This window comes from Eutrigla gurnardus, assembly GCF_963514095.1.
Source record: "Eutrigla gurnardus genome assembly, chromosome: 11".
NCBI lineage: Eukaryota > Metazoa > Chordata > Actinopteri > Perciformes > Triglidae > Eutrigla > Eutrigla gurnardus.
Window position 1 is genome coordinate 12,054,741 of NC_139925.1, and position 15,688 is coordinate 12,070,428.

At 42.3% G+C, this 15,688-nt stretch overlaps 2 protein-coding genes across 4 annotated transcripts in view; both read right to left on the reverse strand.

Moving 5' to 3' along the window:
• Positions 1–1,928: 1,928 nt before the first annotated feature.
• Positions 1,929–3,965, reverse strand: dkk1b (dickkopf WNT signaling pathway inhibitor 1b). 2 transcript variants are annotated; one of them, XM_084020883.1, is made up of 4 exons: positions 3,483–3,965; positions 3,217–3,358; positions 2,890–3,027; positions 1,929–2,770 (listed from the first exon to the last, which is right to left on the reverse strand). In XM_084020883.1, the coding sequence occupies exons 1-4, from the start codon at positions 3,696–3,698 to the stop codon at positions 2,505–2,507; spliced, it is 762 nt and encodes a 253-aa protein (XP_083877009.1). In that variant the 5' UTR covers positions 3,699–3,965; the 3' UTR covers positions 1,929–2,504. The 2 variants fall into 2 exon arrangements, with proteins under 2 accessions (XP_083877009.1, XP_083877008.1); XM_084020882.1 differs by having other exon boundaries at positions 3,217–3,361; positions 3,483–3,953.
• A 1,784-nt stretch (positions 3,966–5,749) lies between these two features.
• The window catches only part of LOC311020661 (cGMP-dependent protein kinase 1), a 75,219-nt gene continuing 65,280 nt past the window's right edge, over positions 5,750–15,688 (reverse strand). For both annotated transcript variants that reach the window (XM_084020856.1, XM_084020855.1), the window contains exons 9-18: positions 14,837–14,911; positions 10,568–10,664; positions 10,318–10,457; positions 9,906–9,995; positions 9,657–9,798; positions 9,005–9,168; positions 8,774–8,896; positions 8,613–8,675; positions 8,437–8,503; positions 5,750–8,316 (exon numbers count right to left, since the gene is read on the reverse strand). In XM_084020856.1, the coding sequence (XP_083876982.1) occupies positions 8,218–8,316; positions 8,437–8,503; positions 8,613–8,675; positions 8,774–8,896; positions 9,005–9,168; positions 9,657–9,798; positions 9,906–9,995; positions 10,318–10,457; positions 10,568–10,664; positions 14,837–14,911 (1,060 nt within the window). In that variant the 3' untranslated portion in view covers positions 5,750–8,217. The remainder of the gene's footprint in view (positions 8,317–8,436; positions 8,504–8,612; positions 8,676–8,773; positions 8,897–9,004; positions 9,169–9,656; positions 9,799–9,905; positions 9,996–10,317; positions 10,458–10,567; positions 10,665–14,836; positions 14,912–15,688) is intronic.

Consider the following 15,688-nt stretch of genomic DNA (forward strand, 5'->3'; position numbering starts at 1 on the left):
ACAGTGTTGAATGTTGGTTAGGACGTCATTGCTCGGGCGTCTGTGTTATTCCAAACATCTCACACCCCTACAAAGGTGTGTGAGATGTGTGTGTGTGTGTGTACATGTGTGGACATGAGTAAATGTGTTGGCATATGTGTAATTGGTGTGAGGTGGCATGCAGGGACACGACTGTTTCTCTGGAGTCCATTGAATGTGCCATAGCTCTCTGTGTGTGTGTGTGTGTCTCTGTGTTTGTTTGTGTGTGTGTGTGTAACACACCCCCTGGACTTCCTGGAGTTAGGGCACATGCCTGTGGCCTGTGTTAGCCTGTGGTTGGTGTAATGATGACAGGCTCACACACACACACAGATTCCTGGACCCCCACAAACATGACTTGGCTGAGCCTGCATGGTATATTGTACTGCTGACAATGCTCCCATTACTCTTAATTACTCTGAAGAATGGACACTAAATTGTTTAAATGGAGTGTGTCTCTGTATGTCTGCCTGTCTGCTCGTCAGTGCATCTATCCTCCACAGCAGCGGAGCAAGTAAAAGTCCCGCTTGCAAAATGTCAGTAACTTCAGTGACAGTTTTAAGTATAAAAGGCAAAATTACAGTTTGTAAGTTATATTTGTTGTTATATTTTCATATATTGTATTAGTGTGTTGTTTTTGCAGATACATTAACATGTAAATGGATAATTTGAACAATTACTGTTTACCGTGCTGTCATAGAAAGTGTTGTATTTTATAGGGTCAGTAGAGCTTTTCGAACAAATATTCAGCTGTTAAGTAGCTGGAACAGCAGCTTTCAGATGAATGTTGTGGAGCAAAAAAGTACAGCGTGTCCCTCTGAAATGCAAGTACGAAGCAGCATAAATAGGACCTCAGAATTATAGTACAGCATCATGACATTAGTAAGTTTCCAACACTGACCCTCAGTGACAGTCCAACCATATGGAAGTAAACAGATGAAGAGGTTATCAAGAGTATCTCATGCTCCTTTTGATCCGACATGAAAATCAAGCAGAAAGTACAGTCATTTCCTCGCCATCTTTTAATCTAAATGGGTCTAATAACAGGTAACCAGGTGTATTTGGGTGGATGCATGACATGTACATATTAGAGCACATCCATTGCACAACAGCCGGGAAATGGGGTGTGCTGTGCAATCGGACAGATTGAGATCTTTTTCTTTTTCTTTTTTTGTTTCAGTTGCATCACAAAGCTGCGGTGCACCTCATTTCATGAATCCTTGTGTAGATTGAGTAAGATGAAGTAATTAGAGGCTTTAGTTTGGATAGCTAGCTATCTGCTCTGCTGCACATGAAGGCAGGGAAGTAGTATAATTAGAAACTAGCCAGCAACACCAAAGGGTTAGGTGGCAAACACTGGCCAGGATAACACACACTTTGTTATTACCCCGTTTGCAGTTATCATTTGATATGGCAGCATCCTGTCCTATTTTTTTTTATGTTCACCTGATGACATAGCCCTGATGGACCATCATCTGCTTCCACAGCAGGATGTGGCCTGTTGAGGCTCCAGCAATGACTCATCAAAGTGTGTTGTTTGTTGCAAGTATGCCTTCTGTGCGTGTGCTGTCTGCAAATATTCCAGCAATTGTGTGTAATGAGTTTGAGAGGCACATCTGGGCCAAACATTTAAACCATGTACTCAGCCCTCAACCGCTGATTTGTGAATTCTGGGCTATGGGTTAAACACCACCAAATGATTGTTCAAGTAACTCTTGCTTTCCATAAAGGGGGGGCGGGGGTTGTTATTTTGCAAGAAACGGTTCCAACTTGTACCAACTAAACATTTTTGACTAAATGGTTTTGGACAACAACTGAATAATTTTCCAAAAGACATTTCTTTCGGGGGTTGTTTTCTCACAGTGGATCAGAAAAACTGTTACCAAAAAATGACGGGGAGAAAGAAGGAGTAAGGTTATCACTTGATGTTTAATAAAACAAATATATTCAAATTTTCTTATAAAACAATATATATAACACATTTACAAAGCATGGGGGCACCATGTCTTTATAATACTAGTGTTGACAGAATTCAATTAAGTGCCACCTTCAGGATAATATTTACAATACAGTAATTTACTGCAATAACTGAGGCTTGAAGTTCCATAAAAAGAGAAACAAAGCAGCTCTGCCATTACCGACGACATGAATCGATCTTCCCAAGACTTCTGAAATACTTCCGACTCCTCGTCTGTTGTTGGGGAATTGGATCGGTCCGTCTTGCCCTGTTGCATTCCTCTGGGAGTATCACTTTCCCAGGAATCATGTCTATCCTTCCGGGTGCTGTTTATGTCAGCAACTTTGGCAGGAAAGAATGTCTTAGGTGTTGGTTGTGTGTGTGTGTGTGTGTGTGTGTGTGTGTGTGTGTGTCAGCATCTCTGGTGTGTGGAAGGCTGAAAAGTGTGAGTGTCCGTGACTGACTTGTGGGTTTTTTGCTGGATCTGTGTCTGTGTGTGTGTACTCCTGTCTCAGTGTGTGTGTGTGTGTCAGCGTCTCTGACAGGTGTGTAGGTTCCGGGCTGCAGTCCTGCTGGCGCTTTGATCTCGCTCTCCTTTCTCTGGTCGGCAGGACAGACCGTCGCCACAGTCGCAGCGCTGGAACAGCTCCAAGCCGTGGGTGCCTTTCCTGCGGTGGCGCGTACACACCTGGCCCTCGGTCAGCACCGGCTTACAGATGCGGGACCAGAAGTGTCTGGCACAGCAAAGACCCTCAGAGCAGTCTGCGGACCTGAGGCAAGTATCCCCTTCCTGGCCTGGTGACAGAGGGGAAATGAAAGTTATGTTACACGAAAAAACAGACAACTTCACTGACAACTGCTTGTGTTGTTGCTTGAGCCTAATAGAGATTGATGGTTCTCGACGGGACGCTCACCTTTTGCAGCATGAGGCTGATTGCCGTGGGCAGTGGGGGGCTTCTTGGCATGATGCTCCATTGTGTTATTGCTGTGTTTGTGCCGGCCGGTGATAATAGATGCATCTGTGCCATCCATGTCATTCGCCTGGCAAACACCTAGAAAGGTCAAAAGAAAAATACATTTAGGGTCTGCCACTGATGCAATATCAAATGAATGGATATAATTAATAATTAATTATAACACACATAGATCTTAGACAGCATAACTACACGTATCCTAATACCATAAACAACGTGGTAAATCATACACGTCAGTATTATTTCAAATGGGATGCTTCTGCTCACCATTGCTGCAGCGGTTTCCTGCACAACACATGGAGTCCCGTGCGCAACGCTTCCGGCTCTTACGGCAGGGAAGGCAGGCGCCTCGGACGTCGTTGCAGAACTCATCACCTCCACAGTCTTCATCATCCGTGCAAACACCTGACTGCTATAGTTTGATTAAAACAAAAGCAGTGTTATTGACGTATTGAGATATCACACGTAAAACGCAACACAAGCGCAACTTACGGCGCACAGAATTGACTTTTACGCATGGGAAAGTGCGTTACCTGCAAGACGTCCACGGGTGACTTGTGTCCTACGCCACCGGCGGGAGAGGTGCGCGGACTCGGACTGACGGTATCGGCGCCTTTGACTCCCGTTGCACCGGGCAAGTTTTTGATGGCGTTGGAGTTCACCAAGACCGTCCCCGCGTAAACGTCTCCAAGGTATCCAAACAGCGTGAGACACACAGCCAAGAAGCGACGCGCTGGCGGCATGTGCATGATTCTCCTGTTAAAAGTTTCTGCGTTGCCAAGAAACGGGGGGAGAGGAAGGAGAAAAAGAGAAAAATCCCGTCTGTTTATCTGTTAAAATAGCTGCGTGACAAAGTCCAAAAGCGGCCTTGAATCCTGAATCACAAACGTTCCCAGAGAGTCTCGGTGCGGTGCTTTCGAAGCCTCCTGACTCGCAGTCCCGGGATGATCTCTTTATACATGTGGACCTGTTTGTCTTCCCGCCCCTCGCTGTACACAACAAAGGCGGAGGGTGGAATTTCAAAGAGAGCCCCACTGTACGGAAATGGCCATCCATTCTCCCCGCAGGACTGCGTTTCACAATGTTTGTGTAATGATAATGACCTGCAAAGTCTGAATGCACTCTCGGGGGGGGGGGGGAGTATATCCACAGCCAGGAATTTCTCAAATTTCTCAATCCAGTTAGTATAAAATGACGTGTTCAATATAAAAGAGGGAGTGAATATGTTCCTTAATTGATTTTTCTGAAAACAAGTAGCAGTTTTGTCAAAGTCCACGAGTTGTGTGCTTTGTTTCAACACCGGTTTAAGAGTATTTGTACAACATTGATACACAACTCTTAATATAATATATTATGGGAGTCACTTGTCTCCAAATAAAAAAACCCATTAGACGAATGTTATTTCTCAGTTTAGAGATCACTTGTTGAAATGAACCCTTTTCATTTGTCTTGATGCCAACAGTTCCACCATTTATTCACATTCGTGTTTTATTTGAATAACCTTCAGATTGAAATGATCTTAAGTAACAAATGCAGCACATTCGATCTGTTAATTGATTTGTCTTTAGAGCTCTGGGACAGAAACTCTCCGGTGTGGGATTCTGTGCGTTTTCCTCGGGTTATACCCCTTCTTCTCTATCAAAGCTGTTTGGTTATTCCACTTTCTCAGCCCTTTGGCTGTGTACGAGCGCAGCGATTGAAGTTACGCGCGTCGATTAACTGGCTCGACTTCATTTGATCCTCCTGATTGCAAAGGGGGGCAATTATCCTCCAAAGTGTGCTTGATTACACCAGTGGCGGACATCAATGTGCGGGATATGCAGACCATTAAGGGGTGTGAAAAGTTTACCGAATTAATGGACTTCCGCGGTGAGGCCTTTCAGGGTTGACTGGCACTTTGAGATTAAAGGCAACTGTGATCTGCCCTGCTCTCTGACCCTGTGGGCTCCTCCGCTGTAAGAAATGTCCATTCTAACAGAAGCAAAAAAAAAAAAAAATCAAACCAGATAAAATCACACCTTTCTTTTTACCGGTCAACAGTTCATTTATGATGAAATAGGTGTTCTTGAAAAGGTCCCATTTCGTGATATAATCGTATTCTGGAAAAAGTGGAATTTAATTTCCGATTTTTAAAACACAGGTGTTGAAGCATGATGGGAAAACGAGTCATTTATGAAAAACATCTTATCTTAGCACTTGGACGTCATCTGCTGGTCACGTAGCTCACGGTTGAGTGTGAGGACGTGTTTGCGCGTGCATATGCGCGCGCGTGCGTGTAGAAAGAGAGAGAGGGGTGGGGGGGGGGGGGATGCGCCATAGACACCTGACAAACACACTGTAGCACTTTACGCGTTTGGATTGCTGTATGTCTTTTGAAGTGGAGCTTTTATCTCCACTTTACTAAATGTCAGTGCTGGTAAGGTGAGCCCCTTTGATGCACTTTGATCCCCTTTGATCTCCCTGAGGTGTCACCCTGTTGTTATGACTGAAGCCACCCCCCAAACAGATCTGTTGTGCGAATAACACCGAGACCAGAGAAACTGAATCATCCGCACTTACCGGTAAGTGGACGACATCAACTCAAGGACAGACTATTCGATATCAGGCGACCTGAACCAGTTCACGTCAGACTGGGCCGGCTGATTTGAGAGAGAGGACAGGATGTCTTACCTGCAGCTCCCTCTTGTGGCAACAAGCGAAACTGCAGCTGGAATCTTCACAGCACACTCGAACCACTCATCCCGAGTTGTTTTAAAAGATAATAATAATTAAGAGACACACACCACTCAAAAGTATTGTTTTTACTCTATAATTTTTTAAAAATCTTACAGGTGGCACTCTGCAAAATGAATTTACAGCAGAATAAACAACATAACACAAGGCAAATATCAGGTAACATTGCAGAAGGCTGGCAATATAAGACTCAAAACCAGTGGTTTGTAAAGTGATGGCATACATAAGGCTTTGTGATAAACATAACCTGCCCTTAATACAGCAAAAATACTTATGGTATGCCCACGGAACTGAGATTTATTGTCATTCTTAAATCTCCATCTACATCATTCAATGATTTAAATGTAAGTGTGGCTTACTGGGATGACACATGAGTCGAGCTGTTATGAAACGAGAATTTAGAAGATGATAGATTATGATTAATGCTAGCATGCCGCCAAGGATTGTCAACAGGGGTGAAGAGAAATAATGTTTTTGCAAACTGTGAAAACTGCAAATCATTCTTGCCCTCTCTACATGCTTAGACGTCATGACCGAAACATGTGACGGATGCGGTTGACTTCATAAAACCATTTTAGATATGCAGAGAAAAGCCCGTCATTGCAGCCACATCAGGTATATAATTTAATATAATAATAATAAATGTTCCTGTGAGATAAATAAAAAATGGGTAGATAGGAAAATGTATTTTTATATGCAGTTTTGTCAGCCATCAAATGAAATTCTCTTTCCGTGGTGATTAACGTATTTATTGGATAAAACACAGGATGAGAAGCAGCCATCTAAGAGGACACATACGTTGTTGAGGTGTATATGTGTTCATGCAGCATCAAAAAGGACTTGTGATGTTAATTTTGTATGCCATTGATTTAAGGCACTTACATTTCTTCCGATTCCGTGCTCTTGTTTTTGGACATGAGAGGTGACGAGCTGGGTGAGAGATCACGGCGCTAGTAGTCAAAGTTGTGAGTTTATGACAATATCATTTCCCTCTCTTTCTGGCGCTCTTTGCCTCCAGGAGACATTTTTAAAATATCCAAAACGATGAAGTTATGTCAAGATAGTCTCAAGATTATGTGGATTGTGGTCAATTTTGCCTCCCAAGACGAGGATGATTAATTTACAAGGATGAACTCAACCTGTTTAAAAAACGAGAACGCCACGTGGCACAATGCAACATGGTGTCGAGTGATATCGAACAAATCTTCACTCCAAGTTTACAAATTGACACCAGCCTCCAAAGTCAAGTACGTCACAAAGAAATCAAGCACAAAAAAATAATAAAAAAATCACTTTACAAAAACAAAAGCCGGCACTGTCATCGCACCATCTCTTACTATAATTTATCAATAACAGCACCAAAGACATTGAAGCCATTTTCACAGTTATGTCAGAACTATACAGGGGGTGAACTGAGGACGAGGCATTTGGGTGATTTAAAAACAAAATTAAGAAGAACGCCGGTGGTTACGCATTCATAGTGTGATGAAAAGCATTTTAAAGAGAGGAAAAAAGGTGTGACTCCATCTACCGAATCTTAAAATTAGCCGTAACTGCTAATTATTTTTCAGTTAATTGTCTTAAGTGCATAATAACACGTTGCTTCATGGAAATACTAGCTGACATTTCACGTGTCAAAGAGTGATTCATTAAAATTTTAAGCAGGGCCCTTTTAAGAGTGACCTCTCGTTCCACTGAATGCACAGTGTTTTGTGCTTTTCAAAGTAGGTTAATCTTAGATGAAGTGTACTAAGTATTTGATGTCGCTGTGGTCATGTGTGTGAATGTAAATTCAAATACTATGTACCAGCCTGCTGTATGCCATAAGGATATTAAATAAGAAAAGAAAGAAAAACAACTCTGTGACATTCAGGTTAGTCTTGAGCACTTGATACCAGTTTGACTTGCAAACTGTAGTGTGAAGGTCTCTGGAAGGTATCATTGCAGCACGAAGCTGCTTGTCAAAAACCAGGATGCAACTGCAGTAACATTTAAACCCTGCCAACATTTCACCAAATGTTGCACAAAAACAAATGCAGAAAAAAAAAATCAATCACTAGCCTCCTCTCCTTTTGAGCAGTCCACCTTTATCACACTCTTATTTATCCTAGAACCGAAACTTAGACAAACTATCGAACATTCATCTACCCACTCGACATCGTTCCCTGTTACCGGGGGAAACCTGGCTCCATTATCAGCCTGCGTTTAGTTGTGTGTGTGTGTATATGTGTGTGTATCCCTGCACTTTCTTTGCCTTCGCCTTTTAGAGCCGAGCGTAAGACAACACTGAAGAAGTGCTACAACAGTCCCATTATAAATGCTTGATCCAGAGCCACAGTGAAATAAAGGCATATCGGTGACCCAGAGGGTTTGCTATCTATCCGTTTATCTTCTTCTCCATAGCCACTCTTTCTCTTTCTTTTAAAAGCAGTTTTTTTTGTTTTTTTTGTTTTTTTACAACAGCCATCTCCTCAAGATGGCCTCCAAAGCCAGCAAAAGAAGAGTCTCTTTTGGTTTTAAGTTTAGTGGAGGACTTCAAAAATCCACGTCCCAGCCGGAGTTGTCATCAGGAGGCGGGTCCTCGTTGTCCTCCGGGAAGTTGTCAAAGTTACTTGTGTCGACTGCTGACGTGACCTGGCAGAAATACAGCAGAATCGTTCATAGAAAGACTAAACAAGCGGGCAACAAATGCATTTTGAATTCGGGATTGACTAAAAAAGAACGTTTGACTGAGTATTAGCAGTGTGCACTTACATTAGGGATAATAGGAGGCGTCAAAGTCCCCTTCTTCAAGCCCTCCCAGTTAAAGCCCTCAAACCATCTAAAGGAAAACCAGCATCAATTCTTAGTTTCACAATCATGTTCTAATACACCATAATACTGGGAAGACAAATAAATAAAGAGGGGATTACAATCATTTATAGACTTACTTGTGCTTTTGGATGTCTTTGACACCATTTTTCAAGTTTCCCAGTCGTTCAGAAGGATTATCCCTGCAGTAGAGAAATAAAACATGTTGATTCATTCATTCATGATTCACTTAAACGATTACGATTTAGTTTAAACGGTTGCTGGAAACCCAGACACTTACCTGCATAGCTTTTTAATTAGGTTGGCAGCATTTTTGGTAATTTTCTTTGGAAATTCGATCATGTCGATACCTCTCAGGATTATGTTGTAGGTTTTCATTGGGTCAGGCCCAGAGAATGGAGGGCTACGGAAGCAAAGATTGCATTGTTCTAAACAGCATTTCACTTTTTGTGGATTTTTATATTGTTATGATATGAAGATATTAGTTGGCCATTCCCAGTCTTGTGTGTACCTGCCAGTTAAGAGCTCAAACATGAGGATTCCTAGAGACCAGTAGTCGGCTGAGATGTCATGACCCTTGTTCAGAATGATCTCTGGTGCTACATACTCCGGCGTCCCACAGAAGGTCCAAGTCTTCTTCCCAAACCCGATCTTCTTGGCAAAGCCAAAGTCAACCTGAGTAAAAGAAAGATTTTTGTTCTGTCAGTCAGAAATTTAACAGGAATTTGTGCCATGACAATTTGGTCCTTTCCCCCCCATTTGTATCAGATCATGTAGATACTTATGCATAATAATGGCAATTTGTGTAATTATTTCAGTATTGCAGTTTTCACTCGATGCTTTGACATGATTGATAGAAAGGGTTGAGCAGCTGGTTGCCGCCCTGCCAAAAGCAATAAACTGGTTTCTTCAGGAGGAGAAAAGGGAATGGCGGCGCCTCAAACAACACAGAACCCAACTTAACCTCAATTATACTTTTCTTTATACCATAATTATAGTTTTTATTCACTGCTAGCATGAGGCAAGTGTGCACGTTTCATTTGATCCTTCATCGTAGCATCATAGAAAGACTGTATTTCTCTTGTTTACAGAATTTCTGACTTTCACACAAGACACAGGAAAATGCAATTTCTTTGGATGGTAATCCTTTATTGATCTCCTACCAGTTTGGCATAGCCCCTGTGGTCCAAAATAAGGTTCTCTGGTTTGAGGTCTCGGTAGATAATTCCTTTGGAATGCAGGTAGGCGAAGGCCTCCACCACACAAGCGGTGTAAAACCTGGTGGTCGAGTCCTCGAATGAACCTCTGGAAACACAGAAGGACAACAGATACTTGAGGTTTTAGGATCATCTCCCCATGTGCACGTTGTGGTACTTATACTTTGAATTACTTGCATTAACAAATTAGCTTACCGATCTCGAAGAATGGTCCACAACTCTCCTCCTAAACACGCCTCCATCAACATGTAGAGGTATTTGCTGTCCTTGAATGTTCTATAGAGCCTAAAAACACAAAAGCTGATGTTATTGAAACAGCTTTAAAATGCATTAAAAAAAATGTTTTGGTGAATATCTAGAGAAGTGCAATGAATTTACATTCCAAACTTAAAAGATTAGATGCATTATCATAAACATAAACTCTCATGAGTCTTCTTATTTTCTTTCAGCATCCACAGAGAAGACAGCAGGAAAACCTTGTATAGGGTGTCTCAGTATCACAGTTCGACACAGTATCAGGATCTACCGGTTCTGAGGCCATAAAGCACTGATCCTTGTGAGATGGTTGAAACAGTAGATTATTTGTAGTGCCTGTTCCATGCTGTACCTAACAATGAAGTCAGAGTGGGCCTCCTGCATGATGAGTTTCTCTGAACGAATGTGCTCCTGCTGTCTCGTGTCGACGATGTGGCGCTTCTTCAGGATCTTCATGGCGAAGGTTTTGTTCTCATCGCTCTTGAGCTGAACCTGCAGCGAGAAGGAAAGACAGATATTCAAACACATAGGTCGGCGGCACATTAATCCGCAAAGCTTGTGTGACGCTAAAAGCGTTACTGTCACAGCACAGCGCCCCCTACCAGCTCAACGCGACCAAATCCACCAACTCCCAGAGTGTCGATGATGTTGAAGTCGGCCAGGTTGAGATTGAAGAAAAACGCATTCTCCGCTTCATACCTGTGGTGCCGACAAAAAGGAGGGAGAGGGGGGACGGAACGGGAACAGGATTAGAGATAAGACGAAGGTTGAAAGAATTGATAATCCAATTTCAACAACCTGAGACAAAATATCCATCCCTCCTTCAGCTCATTTGTTTGCAAATCTTAAGCGGATTTAACTCCTGGTAATCTATTGAGGATGTTATTGAGGATGCGGAGAGGATAAATGTGAACAAGTGAACAGGATGTATTTGAGTCTCGTCCTCTGGTAAACCACTTCGACCTCTCCATGAAGACATACTGTCTATCCCCAGTGTTGATAGGAAAAAAAACAAAAGAGGGGACACTCATCCATCACAAGCTCACGACTCAGCTGGCTCTGAAGACCTCCATTAGCTTCGCTAACACCCCAACATGCCACTGCATAGCTGCACGTGCTGGCAGTGGAGATGGCATCCACGTGTCCATCCCTTATCCCCAGATGCCCCGTGTCTTCTCTTGTTATTGTTTGATCCCGGCAGAGTTTTATCAGTTCAGTCTCTGGATCAGTGGGCTTAGGACAGTTCTGAGCACGGACAGCCGTTTCTGGGTCACACAGAACAGACTATCGCTCTTAACGTCAGGCCTTTTTTCCCCCGCCTACACAGAAATAGTACAGCTCTGTGCCACCGATGGACACAAGGAGGACTTGTTTAAATAAATCAACAGTGTTCCCTAATGGTGCAGCAGCAGTTTACTTACAATCAAGTTAAACAATGACTCACTTTGAAGTATTGTTCCAAGTTTAAATTTGATAAATAAAATCGGTAAATGAGACTGATTGAGACATTTGAGACGTGGAAAGAGGATTTCACATGGATCCATCAGATGCATAAGTTACACTGCAAGCCGGAACAACAAAACCTTTTCCCCTAAGCTGCATACCAGCGAGCACAGTAGGGGCATGTGTTGGCAGGTTCCTGAGCCATGGTGTTTTGGAGAAACACATTAGGTTTCTAGGACAGTCACTGTTTATTTGTGTTTAAATAGGCACTACTACTAGCATGTAAGATTTACAGGTGATCCCTTCTACTTTCCTCCCCTCCCTTTATCTGGAAGCCGGCCCAGAAAACACTCCAAATCCCCAAATGCTCTCCGCTTAACAAAAGGATGGAGAGATGCAAAAGAGAGTACACGCATTCCTGTGTGGGGCAGGATTATGAATAGGGTCATGATGCCTGACACGTGCACACAGGGACTTAGGAGTGCACATAATGAGGGTGGTCTCGTAAAATTTGTCTCGATATAAAAAGGGGTCAGGAATGAGGGGATCATTTTACCTCATGCTGGTCTTTAAAAGGGTTTACAAGTAATAGCAGGATTTGGCCAACAGATGGCAGCCATGCGCCGTTAGAAGGATCAAGGTAGGGAGCAAATAGTTGAGGATGATGCACAGTAATTAAAAGCCTTTCACGGCTGAACCACATGAATGAAACTATTGTGTTAGGTAGGCAATGGAAGAATCAACTCATATGTTCTATTCCTTTAGATTAACTCATCATTAAGTGAAGAAAAAAAGACAGCCTTGAAACCCAGCTGGTAAAGTTGTCAGTGCACTGCAATGAATTGTAATGAATAGTTTTGTTCCAGGAAAAACACTTCCCGTTGTTCTATGTCTCAACCAAGGACACATCTCCCTGGGAGTCTATGAATAGTGGAGATATTTACTAAAGCGACTCAAATACTAGTATCTATTTTTTCAGTTAAGCCAGAGAATAACACTGTCTATTGTCCATGGCTGAAGTACTAGATACAATTTGATACTGGTGAGCAGACAAAGAATCAACATTGTCTCTATTGTTATATAGGCCCTCATATGAGTTTGAAATTACATGTGATTTTTTTTTCACTCCCTGTAAGGTTACAAATCTCTTACTAGCACTGAGATACAAAGTGTTCCTATGCAGGTCAGCTATAGCACCCCTGTGGGTGATAATCTGTATCAGTGAACGGATGAGATCATACAAGATGATGCAATCCCCGTGTGTCCGAGTATGTGAGAGAGTGTGTGTGTGTGTGTGTGTGTGTGTGTGTGTGTGTGTGTGTGTGTGTGTGTGTGTGTGTGTGTGTGTGTGCTATTGTTCTCATTTCCTTTGGTCTAGCCTGACTCAAGATAGAGGAAAGAGGAGAAACAGCATATCTGACCTTAAAGCTGACTCTCATTAAATGCCACTTTTATTTACCAGTAGTTCTTGCCTACTGAACTCCCACACCTGCTCAAAACACATGGCATGTACTGAGTTGTACCGGGTTCATATTTTCTCATCAATCTTCAACATGCCTGATGGGCTATGATTAGAAAGTAAGTGGGAAGTGAAATATTTACCCTCAACACATGACATCTGCAAGTTTCATAAACTTAGATTTGAGAGATTCATTTACTGACAGTCTGAAAGGAAAAATGAGATCAAGTTCGCCACAAAGCAGTAGGAAAAAGAGGCAGCTGTTGACCTATAAGAGGATAGTTCAAATTGATTTTTTTAATGGCATTTTACAGCCTAAGAAACAGGACATGAGGGGAGAGAGAGTACAGGAATGACATGCAACAAGGACCCCGACCGGATGCAAACCAGGGACATTGCAGCTTATCATTGGAGGAGCTGTAACCCACAGGCCAAAGACTTCTGCAGCTGTATGTAACATATGGGAATATGGATAAGGTAGAGTATTTTTTGTCTTACCTACAGTCTCTCACCTTGCATCCCACCAAACAACATACTTATTAAATCCATATTTTATGCATGCAGAAATACAAGTAAAATATTTCAACAGAGATGGACATATTAACTCTACTTTATGTAGCTTGATGCTCCTCCTGCAGAGAGACGAAGCAGTGGCTTGATCAAAACCAATGTGCACATACAGCACATAGTAGGGAGGTTGTCATGGAAGAAAAGACCTGTCAACCTCACAGAGTGCAGCTGTATAGTTACAGTATTCCTGCATGGTGCTTATCCGCTGTGACCAATTAGAGATAGTTTCCATCACCGTTGGATCCTGACTCGGGCTTTCTTCACCAAGAAATGAACGTGCTCCGCTGGGTGGGAAGTGCCAGCAAGAGACGACACTCACAGCGGGGAAAGTTGCCTTAATCAGGGTGGAAAAAACAGCTTTGAAGTGACAGATTTTTAGGGAGCAGAGGGAGAGAGTGGCTTCACTTGAGAGAATTGGGTTGACAAAAAGGTTACAAATGGTGGCCTTGATTGTTTGCTCACTTTGCATGAAATCAATCTTAAAACTAGCTTCCCTGCAGACCTAGGGGAGGGATGGGGTAGAACATGCACCCCGTGGGTTTCTTTCTACCACACAGATTTGCTGGCAGTCATCAGTGGTAGAGTGCCATAAGAGGGACCTGGCAGAGAGAGAGGCACCCCCTCCTATTAATCCCCCCACATTCTGTCTTCTCTATTTCCTCAGTGCCTCTGCCCAACGCAGTTAGGTCGGTGTTATGCTCTGCTCTTTGATGACTCAATTCTAGTGACTTGCAAAAGTTGACTGACAGCCTCATCAGTCAGCCACAAATCCAGAGTATCAGACAGATTCTAGGCTGCTTTGTCACCCGTGTGTTGTTCTCTCTTCACTTAGTCCATCCATCTGCACCTCTCTTTGCCTCTCAGGGGCGATAAAATGTTCCTTCTCTCCCACCTTCTGTAATCTTTCATAACCAAGTTCTTGTGTCTCCTCACCTTGACTCTGAACAGAGCACAGAGTGAGCGAGGTATCAGATTATGCCGATACGTAGCTGCCTGTACCCCAAGGTGCCCACTTCATTGCCAAGGTGCCTTCCATAGTGCTATTCTCTTGTTTCCATAGCAACGATAAATAGAGTCCATATTAATTCCACCAGAAATAGAGGCAAAGGTCATGGCCTTTGCTTTCTGGCCTGCCACACGGGTATTGTCTTGTTACGTAACAGACATAAAGAGACAATGCATTAACAGTTGGTCTGGAACATGTTTCTCCATCAAATGTTGCAGCCGGAGGGCAGTCACGATATGGTACATTTTAAAGGGTTATTGAATCGGAAAATTAAATCTGCAATGTTAAATAAATAAAACGAAAGACGAGCAAAACAAAAAGCAAGCCCAAAGCAAAAATCATTGTGTTTTTTTTAATTAATTCATGCAGACCAATAAATTAAAATGTTCTTACTTGGCTTTGGCATCAGCATCCTCACAGCCTTTACTGGATACATCCTCCAAACCTCCAATCAGGTGCTTGAATGAACTGCAACACAGACATGCCAATTGTTGAAACAGCAATCCCTTCTGAGATTATTTATTTTGTTCACAAATCTACAATTTACAGTAATACACATATTCTCCACTTACAGTATGTAATCAATGCAGTTTGTACACTGCAGACCATCGGTAAAGAAAGCTGGTACAATAGAGGGCCAGACTGTCATTAAAAACACTGCCAGTTACTATTAAATATTCATCAGTCTGCTTTTAGAGGCAAAGCTCTAAACTGTTCTGTAAAATAGAGGAGAAGACAGCGCTAACAAAGAGGTGTAAAACAGTGTGATACTTAGTGGGAATTTGTGAGACAAAAGTAGAGGTTGTACATAAATGTTTTAATTAATTCAATATAGAATAGAAAACATACTGTGCTGACAGAATGATTAAAAAAAGTAATTCTTACATAAAATACTGTGACAATATTATCTGTTCTTTCAGCACTTTCAGGTATTTCAACGGTGCAACCATGTACTTTTCAAGCCATAATAATAAAACTATAGTTTTTCAGCATTTTCTCACTGGACAGAAGATAATGCATTCTAATTAGTATGATTACAGAGGATATGAACATTAAGGGAAGTTTATGATGAGATGTTGCCTGCAGAATAAGATCTTGTACGTGAGAAATAGCAACTAAGGCACTAACTATGTGAAGTATGGCTGCCTATGCAGAAGACTGCAAACATCCTGGAAGAAGGCTCATTAAACTGTCAGCCAGTCGATGTAATACATCTGGTGTTTTCTCCTGTTGAGACCATAATGC

Coding starts and splice junctions, on each gene's coding strand:
- dkk1b (XM_084020882.1), bottom strand. CDS start 3,698: ATGCACATGCCGCCAGCGCGTCGCTTCTTGGCTGTGTGTCTCACGCTG. Junction 3,362..3,482: donor CACCCGTGGACGTCTTGCAG/GTAACGCACTTT, acceptor ATCAAACTATAG/CAGTCAGGTGTTTGCACGGA. Junction 2,771..2,889: donor TCAGCCTCATGCTGCAAAAG/GTGAGCGTCCCG, acceptor CTCTGTCACCAG/GCCAGGAAGGGGATACTTGC.